General features: G+C 42.0%; 1 protein-coding gene across 2 annotated transcripts in view; it reads left to right on the top strand.

Moving 5' to 3' along the window:
* Positions 1-22,623, top strand: part of TMEM106A (transmembrane protein 106A) — a 759,441-nt gene that overhangs the window by 314,335 nt on the left and 422,483 nt on the right. For both annotated transcript variants that reach the window (XM_044055169.1, XM_044055170.1), the window contains exon 4: positions 19,011-19,170. In XM_044055169.1, coding sequence (XP_043911104.1) covers positions 19,011-19,170 — 160 coding nt within the window. The remainder of the gene's footprint in view (positions 1-19,010; positions 19,171-22,623) is intronic.

The raw sequence follows: 22,623 nt of genomic DNA, 5'->3' as shown, positions 1-22,623 counted from the left end.
AGACAAGCCTGGTTACGCTTGTGTTCGTCATGAGGCCTTCAAGTCTTCCTCGACGCCTTTGATGGGTCATCTTTGTTTGGACCCAAGGTGAAGGACACACTAACTCGGTGCGAGCAGGAGGGCAAGACTTTGACTGCCGTTGGGCCCGATTTTCAGCTCCTTCTAGGCCTTACCCCAAGGCTGGGAGAGAGGGAAAATGTGGTTTAGAAAATCTCAGAAGTCTTTCCCTACTCCACCCAGTGATTCCCTCCAGAGGCAGGGTTTTGGAAGACGCCCCCAGAGGTGGCAGAGGCCCCCGTAACTCTGGAGACCGCGATTCCTTTCGTGGTTCTTCATACAACCAGCGTTCCTGAGTTGTTGCCCGACTGTGCAACTCGAGCCAGTCGGGTCACTTTTATGCACACCCACAAGCTTGGGAATCCATAACAAGCGATCAGTGGATTACCAGAGGTTATATCATCCCCTTCAACAAACCCCCCCTTTCTTTAAGGGAAATCCCGGACATACCACCCAGTCAGCGGGATCAGGCAGCATTAGAGGTTTCAAAGCTGCTAGAAAAAAGAGCCATACAGCCTGTCCCCATCGACCAGATCGGATCAGGAACTTACTCAAAATTATTTTTGGTACCAAAAGACAGGGGACTTCAGGCCCATTTTGGACCTCAGTTCATTGAATCGTTTCGTAAAGAAGTCCAAATTCCGAATGGTCACTCTTCAATCTTATTCTTCCTTTGCTGGAAAAAGATGCATGGATGTGCTCCATAGATCTCCAGGACGCTTACTATCACATTCCCATAGCTCAAGAGTCCAGGAGACATTTACGCTTCCGCCTCGGAGTCAGTCATTTCCAATTCCAAGCACTGCCCTTTGGTCTCACCACAGCCCCCAGGGTGTTCACCAAGTGTCTGGCAGTGGTAACTGCTCACCTGAGAAGTCTGGGATTCCAGGTGTTTCCTTATCTAGACGACTGGCTCCTTACTGCCACCTCCGAGCATCTACTACTCAAGCTCAGAGCCACGTTCACCTTGGGCGTTTCTTGGGGATCACGTTCAATTTGCAAAATCTGTACTACAGCCATCTCAGCGTATTACTTTCATAGGCAGACTTAGACACAAAAGAATGCGCTTTTTACCGCAGCAAGAATTCAGGTCTTACAAGGTCAAGTCAAATCCTGTCTCCCCTACAAAGAGCCCCGCCCATCGGATCCTACAACTGTTGGGCTCGACCATACTTTTAGTTCCCTTGGCCAGACTTAACATGCGATTTTACAATGGCTACTGTCGGTTCAATGGTCTTATCAGGAACTTCCCTTGAACCACTTAATCATAATCACGGAAAGTTGCCGAGATCTGCATTGGTGGCTTCTCCAATCAAATCTTTATACCTCAACGTCCGTTGCCACTGTGACTACGGACGCCTCCCAGGTAGGGTGGGGGTCATTACCTGGACAGGTCGGTCCAAGGCACATGGCAGATCCAGATTTGCATATCAATGTCCTGGAGATGAGGCGGTACTATTGGTACTCCAAGCTCTCCATCACGCTCTCCCACAGGGCCCGATTATCCTATCCGACAACATGTCGGTGGTGTGGTACATAAACAAGCAAGGTGGAACCAGGTCCTACCCACTATGCAGAGAAGCCATGAGACTTTGGCACTGGTAGTGTACCAAGCAGCTTTCTAAAAGTCCAATGTGATTGCGGACAGATTAAGCAGGACCATTCTCTGTGGTCCCTCAACCAGGGTATAGCTGCGAAAATCTTCGACAGATGGGGTCTTCCTTGCTGCGACCTGTTTGCCAGCCCTCAAATGCAGAGAGTTCTTCACACTGTTTCCTTCTCAGGGACAGATTCCCAGGGACGCTCTGACTCACATTGGTCTTCTCGCCTTCCTCCGTTCCCCTACTGAAGGTGATACAGAAGGCCATTTACATGGAGAGCGAGATGATTTAGATTGCCCCGCACTGGCCTCGCCAAGTTTGGTTTCCCTTCCTACAGAGGCATGCGATAGAAGGTCCATGGTTTCTGGATCCGTGCCAGACCTGTTGACTCATCAGTCAGGACGGCTTCATCCGTCTCTCAGGTCCCTGAAGTTGGCAGAATGGTTACTCCACTTCCATCCTTAGTCCGAGACACTGCTCTGTCGCGGACGGGTCCACATACTGGCTTCTTCTCATAAATCTTCCACCATCAAAATTTATTCCAGTAAGTGGAAAAGGTTTGCCTTCTGGGCTCAAGAACGGGGTATAGATCCTCTCACTGCACCAGTATCGGAGGTTCTGAATTTCCTGGCCTCCCTTTTTCAGTCGGGCTCTTCAGTTTCTACCATTAAGGTTCAGTTAGCGGCGATCTCTAATTTTCATGCTTCATTTGAACCTTCATTGATGTCTCACAAACTTTGTAAGGCTTTCCTTAAAGGGGCTTGGCTCCTTAGGCCTCCTTTATCTCATCCTGTCCCCCCTTGGGATTTGAATATGGTTCTTGCTGCCCTAACTGCCCGTCCTTTCGAACCAGCTGCTACTTGTGATTTAAAATTTCTGTCTTGGAAACGGCCTTTTAGTAGCCATAACATCTGCTAGGCGAGTTTCAGAACTTCAAGCTCTTTGTTCTGATCCTCCCTATTTGATTTTTCACAAGCATAGAGTTTCATTGAAATTAAACCCTGCATTTATACCAAAAGTGGCCTCCTCTTTCTGTATTCAACAAACTATAGAACTCCCTGTCTTTTCCCAGAATTCTCTAATAACGAGAATATACTTTGCATCAATTGGACGACATAGACAACTGCTTTTATTTGAATAGAACCGCTGAAACGCGGAAATCAAATCAATTGTTTGTTTGTGAACAAATTGGGTCAACCAGTAACAAAACCTCCATATCTAAATGGATTAAAGATTGTATCATTTTTATTTATTCACAGGCTAACAAAGACCTTCCTTTCCAGTCAAGGCTCATTCTACCAGGGCAATGGCTACTTCCGTAGCTTTTCACTGAAGTTATCAATAGATGATATTTGTGCTGCGGCAACCTGGACTTCTCCGCACACTTTCATTTCTCATTACAAATTGGATGTGGTTTCTCGAGGCAGAGCTTCCTTTGGTTCCACAGTTCTCAGGAGTGTGTTCCAATGGGCCACCCGTGATGTAGGTGCTAGGGACGCTGTCCCATCTGTTGTGAATGTAGGTGAGATAGGATCCCATTACATCTTTTAGTTATGTACTTACCATAACTTCGGATGTATGGGATCCATCTCGCCATTCATAAGTACCCTCCTTCCCCTTCCATTCGGATTTAGAGGAGCTGTAGTCTCTTTTTCTTGGAGATCTTTCTTGAAGAACTTTAGTTGGTTATAGTGACTACTAGTTTTTCTGTGTTTGCATGGGTGTATGAAAGCGAACAAACAAGATCTGGGGAAGCAGGTGTAGTGCATCCTGGGATAGGGAGTAGCCCAGCCAATGAGACTGTGTATTAGTTGCCGATGGATCGAACCCATCTGTTGTGAATGTAGGCGAGATGGATCCCATACATCCGAAGTTATGGTAAGTACATAACTAAAAGTTCACACCCTTAGCTAGGTAAATAAGTCTGGTTTAACCCACTTAATTCATGACTCTGGTCTGGTTATAGGTCTTTGCATAATAGTTTTAAGCCTTTTAGGTAGGTAAATATAGAATAAAGAAAGGCAACCATGTTGGTGTAACTGCAGTTAGAAAATGCATATAAAACAATGACTACTTAAACAGTGTAAGACTGTATAAGTATTTGTATTTCATATTAATCCACAGAGTGCATCATTTAGTAATTAAGTCGTAATTCATCCTAAATTATAACATTATTTGTAGATGTAAAATGAATATCATGTTTCTTGTATTTGGAGATCAGGGGACCCAAAGTGTTTTGGGCCAGATGCCCCTTTTCAGACATGACCAAAAACAAAATGTAGTAATAAAAAGTGGAAAGAGAAAAACACATACCTATATTGCTATCAGCTAAGTCAAAAAGATTTGCAGCACACATCGGCCAGAGCCTTGCAATAATAACGGAAAGGATCGCTTTGTTTTGTCATTAGGAAAGTAAATGGTATGTTCTGCTTTCCAGTTTCACTGTGGATATTAGGGCTCTTCTGTAACCCACAACTGTTTTCCTGTGTGCATTTCTTTATTAGAACTTACTAACTGGGAAGGTCTGGCTAAGCAGAGTCCATTTTCAAGTGGTATGGAAAGAAAAGTTCCAGTCAACTAGAGAGAGGTTCAGTCATTGTACAGTCATTATAAATCTTTAAATAATATAAAAGTATGTTTACATAAATAGTCAAAAACAGTTAAAATATTTTTCACTGCAGTCAGTGGGACATAAGATTTAGTACAAAAAAAATCTAAACATTTAAATAAAACTACATGTATGTTACATTTCAAGTTAATTCAGTAGAACCCATCTAGATTGGAAATTGTTGAGACTAAGAGGGTGATCCAAGCTTTTATTCATTTTCTGCATAGACCAAAACTGTATGCAGATTCTTTGTGTACCTGATCCCAAATACATGTATTAGAACAATGTAGAAATGTGATGCATATCTGTATTCAGAGAACTACAGAGTAGGGAATGGCACAATGTTCATCGTGTTAAACTGCTGCAGTCATTACACTTGGGTTATCCTGCCGTCAGGCGGTTCCCCAGTTGGCCTGAGTTCCAAAGTCTTGGTCTGGCGTCTGTTGCTGTCGCATCCTCCCTGACATCAGTGCGACAGGTGTATACAAGTTGCAGCCGACGCCGTTTTCTTCAGTCTTTCTTGCCACGCGGTGCCCGAAGCAAAAGCAGTTTGCAAGTGCCGGTCGGCCGACTCCTGAGATTTTCATTCCGAATCCAGAACCGAAGTCTTCTACAAAGCTAAGTACCCCGTTGGGGAAACTTTTTCTTGCCTCAGACCGATGTCAGTAAAAGTTAATAACTGTATTTCTTGTAGGAAGCAAATACCTCATAAGGATTTCCATTCCTGTTGTATCCCATGCCTAGGCCCAGACCACAACGTCACTGGTTGTCTGTTTTGTGCTAGGTTTAACAAGCGCACTATTAAACGTCGGTTTGATTTTTGCCCGACATTATTTTGGCAGAAAATTCAATTACACCATGCCATCGGAACTTCCAACGACTGGAATACATAAAAAGCGCAAAGACAAGGATAGGCATCAGAGGCCCAAAACTGACAATGAAGCCTCTTCTAGGCCAGTCGCCGGTTCTCCGGTTTTTAGCGAGGCACCTTCGCAGCCCCTGACGACTGCTTCTGCAGAACCACAGGCCGCCTCCGACTCCCTCGTGGCGATGGCTGGGCCTTCGGACGCACAAGTTTTTTAGCCTACCGAACTAATCCTTCAGAGGGATCCAGAGTAGCTGAACAACCCGCAACTTCAGAGGGTGTTTTCAGACCTACTCATTTGAGCATTAAACCCTCTGCTAAGTCTAAACCTTCTTTAAAAACAAAGAAACAAATACAGCATTCTCCAGGACAGGCCTCCATGCCTAAGAAACAAATGCTCAAAATGGCCTAAGACCTAATCACTCTGATCAGGGGGTCCCATCCACCTCCTGATAAAAGGCCTAGACAGGATGCAGACTATAACTCATCCGACCAGGTGTCCATCTCAGATTCATCCTCAGACCTAGGATATTCTTTACCCCCTTATGAGGATTCTGATGCTGAGGAGTCAATTCCATCAGCCTCTCCGCCTGAGGACTACCCCTTTGGGGAAACCTTACATACCATGAGGGAGCATTTCCATTGGGGAAGGCCAGGATTACTCAGAATCCAAGAAAAGGCTCGGAGACTTCATTTTATTACCTCAACACAGACCCCTTGCTATTCCGACAGTGTTGGATATTGTGGATGATGTGTATACTGATTCTTTACCTCCAGCCCCAGTTAAGCCTGACAGATACTACAGAGTCCCTGACTCTCACAAATTTCTTTATAAAAGCCCTGTTGCTGACCATGAAACTATTTCTCAGGGACCCAAAGGGGTTAAGACCTCATCAGCAAAGAATCCACTTCCCTCTGACAGAGATTCCAGAGCATTAGACAGATGGGGGAAGAAAGTATATATGTCTGCAACTTTAGCAATGAAAGCCTTAAATTGCCAGTTTCACATGCTAAAATATCAGCAATTTTGATGTCTCAGTTGAAACAAAAAATGCTTCCAGATTCAGATCCTCCTAATTTTAAAGAAATGCAGGATTTATTGCATGCAGCTGAACAAGTGGGTAAACATACTTTGAATGTGGTTTTGATTCTTTAGAGGCCTCCTGTAGAGCAGCAGTTACAGGCTCTGTCATTAGAAGACATGCTTGGTTAAAAGAACATACATTACCAGATCATGTTAAAGCAAAATTATTGGATGCACCTTTGCAGCTGGATGTGTTATTTGGAGTTAAGGCAGAAGAGTTATTAAAGAAAATGTAGGATAAGGCAAAATCTATGCAAACGGTGAATTTCTTACAGGTTCAGCCTCCTCGATTTAGCAGAAATTGGCCAACAAAGAATTGGTTATTTCCAGTTACAGACAGACCTCAAAGGGGCAGATACAGACGTCCAAGAGGTAGAGGTCAACCACAAGGTTCTTACAGGCCACGTCAATGGGGTGCATCAGGCCAGAAAGAAGGGGAAGACGGGCCCCAACCATATAAAAAGCAGCCCCAATGACTTCCCACTACAGCTGCCAAACAGCTCTCTTGGAGTTATTCCTTGGGAGGAAAACTGGCACTGTTCTATCACAATTGGCATATGATCACCAAAGACAAATGGGTTCTCAACATTGTATCTCAAGGTTACAGGTTCCACTTTCACACTCTGCCAAGGTTAAAAGGAATGCCACATCTGCCACCAAATCAATGGGCAGAGGCTCAAAAACAAATTACAGCACTCATGGACATGAGAGCTATTCAAAAGGTACCACCACAGGAGTAAGGACAAGGATTTTACTCAAGACCCTTTCTGGTTCCCAGAAAGGACAAAGCCTGGAGGCCCATTCTGGATCTTTCTTCTCTAAACACTTACCTGGATGTTCCGAAATTCAAAATGTTGACACTACAGCAGCTTCTTCCCATGCTGGGCAAGAAAGCTTGGCTCGTGACCTTGGACCTCAAGGAGGCATACCTGTATGTCCCTATCAGACAAAACTGCAGAAGATACCTCAGATTCATAGATGGTTCAATGCACTATCAATTCTCTGCACTGCCATTTGGCTTATCTACTGTGCCCAGGGTCTTCACAAAGTGCCTGGCACCAGTAATTGCATTTTGCAGGCAGAAAGGAATTCAGATTTATCCGTACCTGGACGACCACCTGATTCAAGCAGAGAGCAAGGACATTCTTCTAAAGCATCTGGTGTTTGTAAAAAAGTTAAGTTGCCTAGGGTACACAGTAAACGAAAAGAAATCAAAACTAGTGCCCTCACAAGAGATAATATTCCTGGGTGCCAGCTTGAACACAACGGCCCAGATGGCTTATCTCACTCCAGACAAGCAAAGACAACTGACTCAATACTTTCAATTGATGCCAACAAGAACCCAGCTCCCTGCAAGAAAAATTCTGCAGGCCTTGGGTTACATGGAATCGTGCATACTACTAATTCCATATGCCAGACTGCATATGAGGAAACTACAGTGGTACCTAAAGAGTGTCTGGTCTCAACACTGTCAAAGTTTGGAAACGGTTATACCACTAATTCCTTGCCTTCAACAGGAGTTTTGATGGTGACAGCCTTTTACTCAACCCACAGCCAGGCAAACACTGACAACAGATGCATCGGATTACGCCTGGGGAGCACACATGGCAGGAAATATTCAGGGCAAGTGGCCCGCAGAACAAAGGCATCTTCACATCAATAAAAAAGAGATGCTAGCTGTACAAAATGCCCTTATAGCTTTCAAGGACCTGCTGCATCCAGGACAACTACTACTAAAGACAGACAACACCAGAGTTATGTGGTACATAAACAAGCAAGGGGGCACGCACTCCTACCCCCTTTGCAGACAAGCCATGACCTTGTGGAACACAGCTCTAAACTATCAAGTTCATCTGCAAGCACAGTTCCTGCCAGGAGAGAAAAACACACTGGCAGATGACTTAAGCAGAAACATCATGGATCCCCCACGAATGGGAATTGAATCCACAGATATTCAGAATATCACAGAAATGGTGGAGCCCGGACATAGATCTGTTTGCATCCCCAATGAACTGCCAGCTACAGAAATTCTGCACAAGGAGTTACCATCCACAAGCGTGGAAAGTGGATGTCCTCTCATTCAGCTGGAAAAACCTACAAGTACATGCTTTCCCACCGCTAGCTCTCCTTCCAAAGGTACTCATAAAAGCCAAGCAAGAAGAGCCAAAGATTATCCTGATTGCACCAGACTGGCCACGCCAGCACTGGTACCCAATCTTAAAGAACTTAGCACAAGGACCACCCTGGATTTTGCCTCAAATCCCACATCTGCTGACTCAGCACAACAATCAGATACTTCACAGCCAGCTAAAGACCTTAAACCTAGCTGCATGGAAGATTCCTTAGTCAAGCAAGCAATGCCTCTCTTCAAAGCTGTTATGGATGTCATTCTGGAGGCCAGAAGGCCTAGTACCAGGAAAGCCTATTCGGATAAATGGAAGAGATTCTGTGCCTGGAACCAGGCTCACAGCCTTGACCCTCTTGTCCCAAACATTCCTCAGATACTACAATATTTAACTGAGATGCTCCATCAAGATCCACACCTCTGCCATCTCTGCTCATTACAACACGGATCCACCAATTTTCTCTAATCCTTTGCTAAAACAGTACCTCAGAGGAGCTAATAAAAACATAAGACCGCCCCGTAGAGCACCTACTCCAAGTTGGGACCTCAACTTCGTGTTGGAAAAATTAACTTTACCTCCTTTTGAGCCAGCTAACACAGCAGATTTAAAATATATCTCTTGGAAAACTGCTCTGCTCCTGGCAATAACATCAGCACGAAGAGTTTCAGAATTACAGGCACTAATGGCAGTGGAACCTTTCCTCATTTTCCACCAAAACAGGGTGTCTTTAAGAACTAACCCTACGTTTATGCCAAAGGTGGTATCAAGTGTGGCTCTAAACCAAACTATTCACTTGCCAACTTTTTATCCAAAACCACAGAATAAAGGGGAGAGACTACTGCATTCTTTGGACATACACAGGCAGTTACACTTCTACTTGGACAAAACCAAAGCTTTCAGAAAATCTGAGCAATTATTGGTAGCATATGCTGCAGGAGCACAGGGAAAAGCCATTTCAAAACAGACTATTTCAAAATGGATAGGGCATTGTATACATTTCTGCTACACACACCTTGGGAAACCTGTACCTAGCAGCATTAGATCTCACTCCACCAGGGCAACAGCCACTTCAACTGCCTACCTCAGAGGAGTACCTACCAAGGATACTTTGGAAGCAGCAACTTGGAGTTCTGTACATACCTTCACCAAGCATTACCATCTGCCTCTATACTCTAAATCCAGAGCTGGCTTCGCCACTGCAGTGCTGCAGGGCCTTATAGTCACCCCTAATGCCTTGTAGAACCAGCCACCCTACCTCAGCTTTGGGATTCTACCCAAGTGTAATGACTGCAGCAGTGTAACACGATGAACATAGTACAGTTTTGTACTTGCCATAAATGTAGATGTTTGAGTGTATACACTGCTGCAGTCCAGGTTACCCTCCCTCCTTCCCCACTTACTTGCTGGTATGTCCCTATGTCTTCTACCCTTTACTACCTATGGGTAGTATTTGCAGGTAACTGAAAGTTGTTGTTTGCTTTTCTTATGTATGTTTTATTAGCAATTTGAATTACCTACCTTTTTGGGGGCACCTGACATCTAGGGCAAGAAAAACTGAAGAAAATGGCATTGGTTGAATCTTATATACCCCTGTCGCACTGACGTCAGGGAGGAGGCAACAGCAACCGATGCCGGACCAAGACTTTGGAACTCAGGCTGACTGGGGAACCACCTGACGGCAGGATAACCCAAGTGTAATGACTGCAGCAGTGTATACACTCGAACATCTACATTTATGGTAGGTACAAAACTGTACGTACTTTGCTCTTTTGGTGCCCTTTTCTACAGTATCATGTAAAATTAAGCACCGTATTAGGACATTTACTATGGTGTGTGTGTCTGTGTGCAATAGTGGCCATTTTTGTGTATTTGATTTCTTGATTTTCAACTGACCTTCCTTGGAGCTAATAACTACTTTTGCTCGTAGTTCTTCTGGTGGTATAGCTGACTGGATGGGATGCTTTTGCAGAATTTTGTTTTAAACTTTCAAATACATTTTATTTATAATTGGATAGCAGACCTTTATGACTCTCCAATTTTTTTTACCCTTATATGATTCATAGAATTAGTTTTCACAGTAATAATCCTGCAAAATGCCCTGTCTTTTACTACAGGCAAAACCCTTTTGTCTCCTCCTTTTTTGTTCTTTCCTCTATCAGCTCCATCCACTTCTGATTGAACCCATCCTTTCCTGTTGTTGAAGTAAGAGACAAATGCAGTGAGGCCATCCTCCAGGCAGCAATCATGTTTTTTCCCCTTGCTGACCTAAATGTGTAACTTGAAGTGCTTGCTACTAAAGCAGGGCCTGAGTTGTTGGCCTGATGATGATTGTACAGTTCTCTTCAGATGCCTTAATCCAGCTGCAGTCCTTGTCTGCTCTTTAATGGGTCAGTGCACACCCTGATCCTCCCTTTTTTTTTTACTGCTGTACTTTACCCACCCTCTTTTTGGGGTGAGTACATTAGTGGACTGGGCTGCCTCCCTACCCCCAAGATAGTCTTGACAACATCAGCTCTTCATTTCCGCAAGCTTGTTTCTCCAGTGCTTGTTTTGCTGATTGATGCCATCATCTGAAATTTTGTCAGAGTTTTATATCCAAATGTGCTGCATAGCCAACTTCTGAGTAGCTTTTCACATCGACAGTGAGTGAAGAGAATAAAGCCTGTGAGCTGTTAACTAGCTGCTGCTTGTAGATCAGGTAGTGATTCCCTCAGCCTCCATTTCTAAGTCACTTAACCAGACAGTGTTCTAGTGCAATTGAGAAAACTAGGCTAGATTCCCCTGTGGTCCAATTGACTGTACACCTAGTAACTGCCTATGAATCTGTATTTCCCAGTTTGTACTTTGGTGGTCTAAATGCCTGCCACAATCTTTTTATTATGCTCTGTAGATATAGTATGTATTTTTTATGTAAGCTTTTTAGAGTTTTCAGTCAGCATTTATAATGCATTTTTGATTTACTTTCATGTCATGTCACAGGCAGTTGAGTAGGAATATGGTCAATGCACCTCCGTGAATGTTGCACTGCTAAATTCTGGTATACCCAACACAAGTACCAAACATCGGAACTCCCTATCGCTCTAGACCCAGGAAGAAGTGCTGCCGTGGGTGCAGAAGGGGCAAGGTGGGACAATTGTGAACATCGGTGTTTGACATTCCACCATGGACATCGCTCAGGTGGATTCGACCACCTGCGCGTCAACATAATGATTGTAAACCGCATATTCACTTGTCTTTCCTTTACAATTATTAACTTGCCTGAATCCACTAGCTTAAAAACAAAGAGGAAGTGTACTTGGTGGATGAATTGGATTTGAGAATGAATTCAATAGGCTGTTTGGGGCAGAGTGGTATTAGGATGACTAGGTCATGTGAGGGGTGATACTATGGCTTAACATTTATTACACTGAGCCATCTTGTACAAACTGCATAACTAATACCAAAAATGCATTTGTTTTGCATTTCTGTAGTTTTTATTTTTTTACTGCAGGGGCTTCACTTGCAATTTCCTGTCCTTAAAAAAAAAAAAAAAAAAAAGTCATGAAGAAATGTTTGAGAGCAGGTTTACCTTACTACTTGGACACGCTTCCCAAGTCAAAAGTTATTAAAAATGGTTTGGGCCAACCTTAACAGTCCAGACGTTTAGAAACACGTTTTACTTTTTAATTTTTATGAGCATCAATATGTTCAACACACTAAAGTAAGAAGGGTTGCCATTGGAACAACAGGTTCAAGTAAAAGTCATCATTCTGGTGAGCTTGTCATACAAGGGACTAACTGCAAACAAGACAAAAAAGATATTAAACAGTCTAGATGTCATGTCTTCTCCATTTCAGTTTCACTTTAGTTCTCTACACACCACTCTCTTTAATGAAAAATTAATGTCATCCCAATAATATCGCCGTATGATAACCCATTGCCAAGTAAATACTGAAACTTAAACCCTTGTCTTTTATGTGGCTACACCTTTGTTATGTTACCCTAATATATAAAACCTTTCATAACTTGAGTGTTCATGTGTGATGACTTTCCTTCCTGTAGTTACACTAAAGTCCAAAAATTCATAAATGAAAAGATGGCTAAAAGGAAGAACTACAACCAAAAAAAAAGAGAGAGCACAATGACTGAGAGAAAAAAAATGGAATAAACAGTAAACCTAAAAACTAGACCCCACCCCGTAGTTAACTAACTTCATTATTTCATAATACCCTTTGCCTGAGCTTATTATACTATTCCTGCTTCCATTCCACCCTATATGCTAATTTTTTTTACATCTTCTTAATCGCCTCCCTTCACCTTTATAACTTTTACACTAAGGTGGGTAGGTACACCCCCTAATGCCCATTTCACCTTGGCTACCTTTCATTCAGCATTATTCCTCATCTACCTATGTATACCAGGGTGATCACTTATGCAGGAACCTCCATCTGCTTTCATTCCTCCAGACTTTTTCCTCCCTGTATTAATTAACACTGTTATCTGCTGTTGGCTAAAAAGGCTGGTATTTTGAAAAACTGACCTTTTTCATTCCCAACATCCTCCTCCCCTTCTTCCTATTTTACGCCAAGTGGGCATAATAATTACATAATTCTTCCAATATACCCCACAAGAAACCCTGCACTTCTTCCTTCCCCTTATTTGTCAGTCTAAACACCAGACTTCGAGTCTTGCTGACATAGTTGTATGGCTGTTGCTTGCACCACTCTGGCAGAATTACCAAAAATACACCTGTCCTTAGCTTATCTTCTTAAAAATTAATGTTTTGTCCATCTCTACTTGTAATAACTGCCAAATCTCCCTTTCCCCATCCTCTGCCCATCGAGAGCAACTCCATTTCCAAATCTGGAAATTTTCTAACCCCCTTAAGAACCACAATCTCTTTCCTCTGGTTTCCCCAGGCTTCTTCCTTACATAATCCTTTATTTGCATTCTCTCTCTCCTTGCATGTTTTACAACTTTTTCTTGTTCTCTGAGATTCAGCATCCATCACCTCCCTAACAATCTGCTCAGTCCAACCATCCAACCTGCATTCTCCAATAAGTAAGTGGAAAATCTTCAATGCATAGTCAGTGAGTTCAGTGCATCAATTTTGCCAGCTCCATAAGTGGTATGTCACTAGTTTAAGTATCACTCTTTTTCTCTCAGTCAGATGTTCTGGATTAATATAATCTCTCTTAATTCTGAACCAAACCTGGTATGTGAGAGAAAAATATGAATACCATGGTAAAACCTCTCCTTTTCTTCACATAGGTTGTCGTAGTTGTAGCCAAGAGGGGGGGGGGGTAATTTTCAAGTGCAGCATTACCTTTCTACCCATCCATCTGTTGACCCCTCAAAACATTAACCAGTTCTCTACTACTAGTTGTAAACATTTTAAATCTTTTGTACAAAAAGGTTAGTACAGCATTATGTTAATACAGAAGATTGCTGCCTGTGTTAAGGTAAAGGTGGCTTAAGTTTTTATACTTATCCACTGCATTAAGAAATATTTGGTGTCTTTGGGATGACTCTCTTTACATGGGAGAGAGAACTGATTGGAAAGAAACACTGACATGGCCTTCGACAGAGATAAACAGTATTCTTATGCTGACTATACTGATGCGCGGGACCCAGAATGAATGTCTTCTCCATGACATTTCCTGCATCAAGTAGCTGGTGACATACTGGTTGTGTGGTGAAGTTTCAAATGGCAATCCTGACTTAGGAGGTGAATTATGATGGCTGGCAGTTATGTAGGTGAGAAAGGAACTGTTGTAGAGGCAGGAACTAAAGAATCTGATAAGAATTGGTGTATGAAGTGGAATAGTCTTTCGGTTTTTCCCGGTTAGGGGTCGCCACAGCGGAACTCTGGTCGGCTCATGATTGGCATTTGTTTTCACGGTGCTGAGTTGCCAGCCCGACGCCCAACCTTCAACTAAGGCATGCCCATTCACGCTCGCACCTACCTGCATGTCTTTAACCTCAGGGAGGGCATGCAGACTCCACACAGAAGGCACTCCAGCCAAAAATCTAACGGGAGAACCTCTTGCTGTGAGGCGGCAACACTAACCACTGCACCACCGTGGCACGAAGTGGAATAAAGCAAAACAAAATATTGTGCTGCTGAGTGACCTCACTGATGCCTGTATTTTTATACACACTTTTTCAAGGAAAATCATTTTTTTGCATTCTGTCCTAGATGTTGATGTTCTGATTTGTAGACCTTTAAACTTGGTTATTGCACTTGCATAAACATTAAAATAATGGTTATACAATATTCAGTTGCAGTCAGTGTCATTCACAGTCCATGGAAAGATGGATGTGGCAATGTGGTCCATTGCTTAGTGCATTTGGTCCTAGAACATATCAGATTACCCACCTTACACAATTTCAGACTGTTCTTCTTAATCATATAATGCTAGTCTTCAGTCACCATATTTTATTCTGATACAGTAAAAGGCTTTTTTTTTTCATACCCAGAGTACATACCTTTATTATGCCGCTGCATGGGTGACGGATCTAGACATTGTACTGCCTAGGTATCATCAAGACATGCTTTGTCCTTGTGTAATGTACAGCACTGTATCTTGTGTTGTAATGTCTACTGAATGTTGGCAGACAATGTTATATCCTTATTTTAATGGAAGATTCCTCTTAGTGTTTTTTTTTGTGTGTGTTATTATGCACTTTGTATTATTTCTTTAACTAGTTATATGCAAACCCTTAGTTTACTGAGACAGTTTGACACATTTTTGATTGGTAGCTTGAAGTGAGAAGGATAAAATAAGAACGTTATTAGTCTTGCGTGTTCTCTGTGTATCCACACATTGCAGAAAGAAATTTAAAAAATACCTCCAAGTAAAATGCAGAAATAGTAAAGATGCACTCTTTTCCAACTGTATTTTTCGTTTCTGCCTTAGAATATTTATTAACTACCCACCTTTTTATCCAGATAACATTAATGTTTTTCTCAATTGAAAATATGCTTCCTTTCTAATTTGTGCTGCATCTGTTCTCAGAGCTTACTAGCTTATTTTTATCAATAGTAATATGTAACATTGTTCAAAAGACCCTTTGAAGTTAAGCCTGAAAAGCACTGCACAGTTTGCACAGTACTTAAGTTCTGTAATTTTTGAGTTTAATATTTTTGTAAAGGTGCAGGTCTCTCATAACGCTTTTCCCTCTGCATCTGTCTGAATCGTCATATAAGCTACTTATCTGGCATACCTACTATATCTGTTTCTCCTTCCTTCCCAGCATTATTTCTAGGAAACTTTCAAATGTAACAATTCAATGGTTTGATGTAAAACAGATGGAAGACATGATTTGTGGATATTTTGTCTGAATTCCACTTTTGAACAAAAATAATTGTTCACAGTTAAGTCAAGTCTTCATTTCTTTGGGAGAACCACCCCACACCTTCACTCTGAGGTTGTAGCACCACTGAGATAATTATCCCTGCAAAGGCTTCCATCATCCAGAGAGCCATTTTGACCATTTCTGCATTAACAGTTAGTTAAAAGAATCCAGTTGCCTAACATTTGCTTTCTGTGAAGGTGAAATAAGTGTGTGTGGATGATGACAGCTGTTGTCTTACATCATTGTAAGGACCATTGCAAGTTTCAGCTTGACATTAGTCTGCTTTGTGTGACACAGCACGAACCCATTTCAGAGCAACCTTTCCACTCAAAAAGTATTAAAAAAAAAAAAAAAAAAAAAAGATGTTACAGGTGGAAACATGAATGACCTCTCCTCTGAACTATTCAGGTGATAACTGTTTGTGGGGAGGTTCCACGATAACATGAGATATCCATAGCATTCGTTTCATTGCAGACTTGTCACTTTGGGGAAATATTATATGAGGTCTAAGCTACTGTAGAAATTAATAGTTTGACATATTTCCCCTGCAGATTTTGTGGAATGCCACACAGGAATGTGCATTTATGTATACGTGTGCCTGTGCTGACACAAATTATTGTTTCAGCTCTGTTGTATCTGAGTGACTAGACCTTGGTCAAACCTTCAGTCAGATGAAACAAAGGAGACAAACCAAGCATGTTATTTATTTTAGAGGAAGGGTAAGCCCCCTACATCACCCACAGTTCTCCTTACTTGTGTATTCTAACCTCCATGGTCACTAAAAGCAACTACTTTTGGCAGTGATGGTCAGTAGGAATCAGATGTCGACTAGTTGCACCTTGTGGCAGTGTACGCAAATAATTGCTACCTCATCAGTTTACATCTGATTACAAGTAGGGAAGCAGAATGTGCACATGCATATAGTGCATGGTTGCTTTGTGTTTGGAATTCATCTCAAGCAAGTACCAGCAACACAGGATGGGAGGAAAAAAGACTGAATTTATTTTTTGACAAATTTGCTATGATATTCCTGTTTTCTTGAGACTAGCAATGAATCGAAAAGATTAAATTCTTTACTGGTATATTGCTCAGGTATGTAGCATGAAGGCTCAGTCACAGCATTGCCTAAGCTTTATGAATTTAATTGCAGTATTGTTTAAGTAATGGAGTTACATGAAAATTGTGGAAAAATGCTAAACTGGAAGACCTGCATATTGATGCTGCATCATAAATGTATGAGATGATTACCATAATCTGTTACTAAACAATTTGTGGGTTCAAAAGAGATCAGTAGCAGTTTTGTTTTCTTTTTGCTAACCAGGGGAAATCCCCCTAAACTCAGCTGCCTCTTTTCAGGGGCAGTCCGGAATCTGTGTCTAGTTAAATGACTTGCTTGGAGTCCTATCATAGGCAGGTTTACAATTTTTTTTTATTTTATTTATTTAACATTTGTTTACCAGAAAGGTCTGACTTGGAATGAGCCAGTTTTCAGCGGAGGCCTGGGGAGAAATACTCTAGATGCATGCCTTTGTAGTGTAGGAGGAAACTGGAGCACCCAGTGGAAATCCACACAAATGCAGGGAGGACCTGCAGACTCCGCACATAAGGCATCCTAGCCAAGAATCAAACCAGAGTACCTCTTGCTATGAGGTGACAAAGTAGACCGCTGTACCACTATGCGTCCATTTATAAGATGAAGGTCATAAGCAAAATGTTGTTGAAACTGTAACAAAGCTGTTGGCATCGTTTGTGCAGTGGAAAACAAGTAGGCTACCCAGCAAAGGTTAGATACTTAAGCATCCTGAAAATGTATTTTTTTTTTACTTCTAAGGCTCAAGGCTGCAATGTCGGCACTCAAAATGCCGACTGCTGAAAAACTGAAAGCAAAAGATTGAAAACACAGCAGAAAAGCAATTCTCAAAAATTACTGCTCTTTTTAAAACTTTATTTGCAAGGGGGGAGCCCTTCCTGCACCCCCTATACCCCCCAAACTTGTATATGCCAACTCTGAGATTGCCATACCTCAGAGAAAAGGGAATATTCTGAGAAGTGGCATCTTGGACTTAGTAGAAGTAAGTCCAGTCTTTCAGTTGTTCAGTCTCCCTGTTTTGGGGACTCACTCTAGCAGGTCCCGACATTTCAAATGGTTACCTGATATTGTGTTCTCATCTAGAACTGAATGTGATGCACTAATTCTGTGCAGTGAACCTAATAGTTTCTAAATTGATGCGAAGCAAGTGACCATGTTAGGATGAAAGACATAAGCAGAATTGTTGATGGAACTGTAATGACACTGTTGGCATAGTTTGTGCAGTGGAAAATGGTCAGCTACCCAGAAAAGGTTAGATACTTAAGTATCCTTAAGGTTTGATTTTTTCATCTGTAAGATTCCAGGCTGATATTTTGTTCTCATTCTAGAACTGAATGTGATGCACTAATTGTGTGCAGTGAACCTAATAAGTGGGTCTATATTATAAGAACAATGTTTTACAACTTCGAACACCATATGCATATGGGTGACACCATATGAGCGAAGTTGTAAAACATCAAAATCAAAATAAAAATGTAAAAATAAAAGAAAAACCTACCTGATCGCTCTGAGCAAGGGGGCAAGCCCCCCTGCTACTTAAATATACCAACTCCAAGATCGCACTACGTTGAAGTACATGGAAGAATTCCCTATGGCAGTCTCCATTCACATTTGCAAGGTTTTAAATATTCGACCATTTGGTGTCTCCCATATGGTGGTCGAATATTTAAAACTTTGTTCTTGTAATATAGACCCTAATAAATATTCTCTAGATAAATGTGAGGCAAGTAACCATGTTATCTTGTAGCAGTTTTGTTTGAAGGGTTAAGGCTGTGAGCTGCTGGCTTAGTTCCACTGTGTAACCTATGTATGAGTCCCTCAGTCTCGATTTGCAAACTGTGTGATGCTGAGCAAGTCACTTAATCAGGCTGGTGGACCCAGGTTATACCTTAAAATAGGTAGTTGTGCCTAGCAGGCTTTGCAGATGAATAAAAAAGCATGCATCTTCTTAATCAAGGATTGCAGTGCAGGCAGGAAACACTGAGAAATCAGCGGACTTGGTCATCCTCTGTAGCTTCATGACCAGTCATGGTCATCATAACCTGCTGCAGGCGATTCTCTTAAAGCTCCACTGTTGAGTTAATTTTTCATACAGTTATAATTTGCATTTTCAAAGTAACCGAAAGGAATGAAGTGGGATTTGCCTAGTCAGAACTTTTTTGCATGTTGAACATGATTTTGAAAATATTTTGTTTGACACTGCAGCTGTTTTATTGTGCGTGTGCTTTCTTTTTCTTTTAGGAAGCTATATGTATCCATTGCTGTGGCGACCTGCCTGCTGTTATGTGCCATAACCATATTCTTCCTGTTTCCTCGGTCTATATTTCTGGATCATGCAGGTTTAAATTCTTCTCTTATCAACTTTGATCCAAACACAGATACTGTTAACATTAACATCACGGTATGTACTGCTGTCTTTTTATTTTCTTATTTCTGTTAGTCATGGTGTGTTTGCTACTGTTTTGTTTTGACTTTGAGTGAATCTTCTTCCCCAGGTTATGTAGGTTATGTCAGGCAGTACAAAACTCTTTCCTCCAGCCACTTGGACATATTTGGATCAGTTCCGCAATATTTGAATGAGTTGTTTCATGGAAGACTTAGATTGTCATGTATGCGCTTGCACACGCATTCGAATTCAGCACAAATTAGCTTGGGTAGTGAGAACGAGCTAGGCATGGGGCATTTCAGTGAGACAATGTAGCTGTACAATGTGGAAAACAGCATAGTATGCAGTACATGCAGATGGTTGCATAATGTGAAAATGTGAATTCCTGTGCAAATGAGACACATGGATTGTTCAAATAACATCAAACAGAGCTGAACATTAAAGAATCCTGTAACGTAGGCATGTTGTGCTTCAGTGCAAGCCTATTTTGAACACCAGGAAGTTTTGGTGTACAAGACTACAAATGTATTGGAAGAAGTAGCTTTTGGTGGACAGTGTGTTTTGGTGGCTGCCGTAGTAGCCAGTGCCTGCAGTTTAGCACATGATGTCCATCTGTGCCATAGTACATGGTACTTTACTTACCAACACTTAACAGCCCAACAGATAGTAGACTAATACCAGGTAGAAAAGAGAGGCCGTATAACAGCTAGTTGAACTGTCCCCCATAAATGGAATCAAGACAGGGCTTCCTAGCTAATGTTTGGCTTTGTTCCTGCTCAAAACTAGGATAAAACTAGATTTCTAAATGTTAACAAGTACCTTTTCATTCCTTATTACCTCCTTGCTGTCCCTTCTTCACTTCCTTCTTTACTGCTGTTTAATACTGTTCCCGGACTTTCTCTCTAAATATACAGTAAGCCTGTTTTCCCTCACTTCATATTGCAATTCATGTTGATATTAGACCAACTTACCTTTAATTTCTCTACAAACGGTCTAAAATTTCTCTAAATATTAAATAATTGTCAAATACCTTTTATCAATTGTTAACCACTGCTTTTATATTATGTCTAATTTGCTGTAATTATTTAAACTGCAGATATTTTTGTTTTATTTTTGAAAATTGTAAAGTTATTATTCTTAATGTTTTGTAATAATTCAGAGCTTTTCTCTGAAGGCCTCCTCTGAAAATGGGCTTCAACCCAGTCGAACTTTCCCAGTAGTCATATGTCAGTAAATAAGACCGGATATGCACAATTCCCATCCCAGTGCATAGAAATGTAAGTGTAGCGTTAATCATCTAAACTGCAGGGACATTTCACAACCAGCAAGGGGACCCATTAACGGTGTTTCAGGGTCATCCTCTCATATCTTGTACCACTTCCTTGATGTCATGCTGCAGCATGTGGAGGAAGCATATCTGGTACCTCATGACTGGACAGTGGAAATCCACCAGTCCATAGGATTTTACGATATAGCCCATTTCCCTAAGGGCCTAGGATCTATAGACACACACACTGCCATCCAGACCATCACCTTGTCGACAGGGACTGGGATACATTAGTAGGAAGCGCTTTCACTCCCTCATCTGCCCAGTGGTAGGTATATGTAATATGGCCGTGTACCACTGCAGCAACTCCAGTGATTCCATGTGTATGGCACATGTCCAAGCTGTACCACCAGTTTGTGTGAGAGGGACTTCCAGCAGGGTTTTCTATTTGGTACATGCACATACAGGCAGTTTACATATAACCATGCAAGAAGAGAACAGGCTGCATGTAATGTTGACTGTTGTGTGTTGCAGGCTATTCCAGATATGCTCTGGATATGTCTCTGATTAACCCCATCCGCAACCCTGAGATCATGGTGGAGGAAGCATGGTACACTTTCCATGCAGAAATGCATAGTGTCATTGAATTTGTATTTGGACAACTGAAGGAATGAATCTACTACCTTCACATCTCAGGAATGCACTGGATACTAGCAGCAAAATCTTTGTGGTGAGTGTCATGTTAAACAGTGTGGCCTTGTACAAACTGCAGCAGCAACATGGGAATATACCAGCAGCACCCAGCATAGCAGTAAGACCAGAAGAGCAGGCAGTAGAGTCTGAGAATGAAGAGGCAGCAGTAATATACAGGAGATGGAAGCAGGCATAGTGCATTGCAAAAGTGGTGAAAAGGCAATGCTTTGTCCACACCTATGGGCTATGACAAAAAAAAAAAAAACAGAAAAAAATGGCGCATGCATCTTTCATATGTAAGTTACATAGGGCAGTACATGGACTAGCAATGGTGAACATCAGAGATTGTAATCATACCCATGTAGGTTAGTGTGTGTGTGTGTGTGTGTGTGTGTGTGTGTGTGTGTGTGTGTGTGTGGCACATAGACAGCATCACTTGTACAAGTGGTTGGGGGAACATAGTAACAGCTGATAGCAACACTGTCATGTGGGTAGGGTCATGAAATTAAAATCATTCGGCATTTATTCTGCAAGCAGTTTGTGGAAAGTCAGGGATGATATCCTTCAGTGGTGGGGTTATGCTTCAGTGTTGTGATCTTTGGTTGTGTCCACTGTGGTATCCTGCAGTCTCCAGTCTTGATGTGGTCTTTTGCATGAAAAATGCTGAGCTTCAATTTCAGGTGAGTGCAGCCTAGCAAACTCTAGTGTGCAGGGAGCCAACAAATCCTCATTGTCCCTAACCTGGACAAATGGTCAGGAACAGGCTTGGTGCTCTGTGTGCCTACAAGTGATAATGAAGGTGTAGAACTATGGGAACGTTCTTGAGCGGCCTGGTGAAACAGTCCCAGGTGTTGACTGCAAGGAATGTCACCACCCATAACTGTGTGACCTCCAACATTTGAGTATGTCACACTGTGCTGCAGTAGTTGACAAAGAAGCCATCTCAGCAGTGGTCTGTACAGTGTGAATGTAGATCTGGCATATGCCCAACCAACTCACTTCTGGACATTCTCATAGCCACACACTGCACTGCCTGTTTATAGCAGTTTGGAGGGCGTTTGCAAAGTGAGTCATCTAAGTACCAATGGAGGCCATATTTTTCATAGAGACATGTGAAGCAAGTGCTCCCTGTCTCTGTACTACATGTCACTGTGCAACTGATGCTTATCGTCATACAAGCCACAGAATAAACTCAGTCTCCACAGTTGTGTGGGTAGCAGACATCCGTGCCTGGACTACTGTTGTGTATGTCCATTAATTTATGCTGAGCATTGCACCTAGAAAAGGAAACAATGTGGAGCCATGGTGGTGCTGTAAACCTCCTCTACCACAACTTGTCCACTTTGGGTCTAGATCACGCTGTAGAAAAACCTCAACATCGAACACCACTGCAACACATAGTGAAATTCACTTCCACGATTCGCTTACAGGGCAACAGCATAGTTGGCCAACTACACAATTTGCCCTATTCTTCACTGTAGTGCGATCTTGGAGTTGGTGTATTGTGG

The sequence above is a fragment of the Protopterus annectens genome, chromosome 13.part0 (assembly GCF_019279795.1).
Source record: "Protopterus annectens isolate FY-2018-M chromosome 13.part0, PAN1.0, whole genome shotgun sequence".
NCBI lineage: Eukaryota > Metazoa > Chordata > Ceratodontiformes > Protopteridae > Protopterus > Protopterus annectens.
Note: the sequence above shows the minus strand (reverse complement) of the source record. Positions and strands in the feature narration are given on the sequence as shown.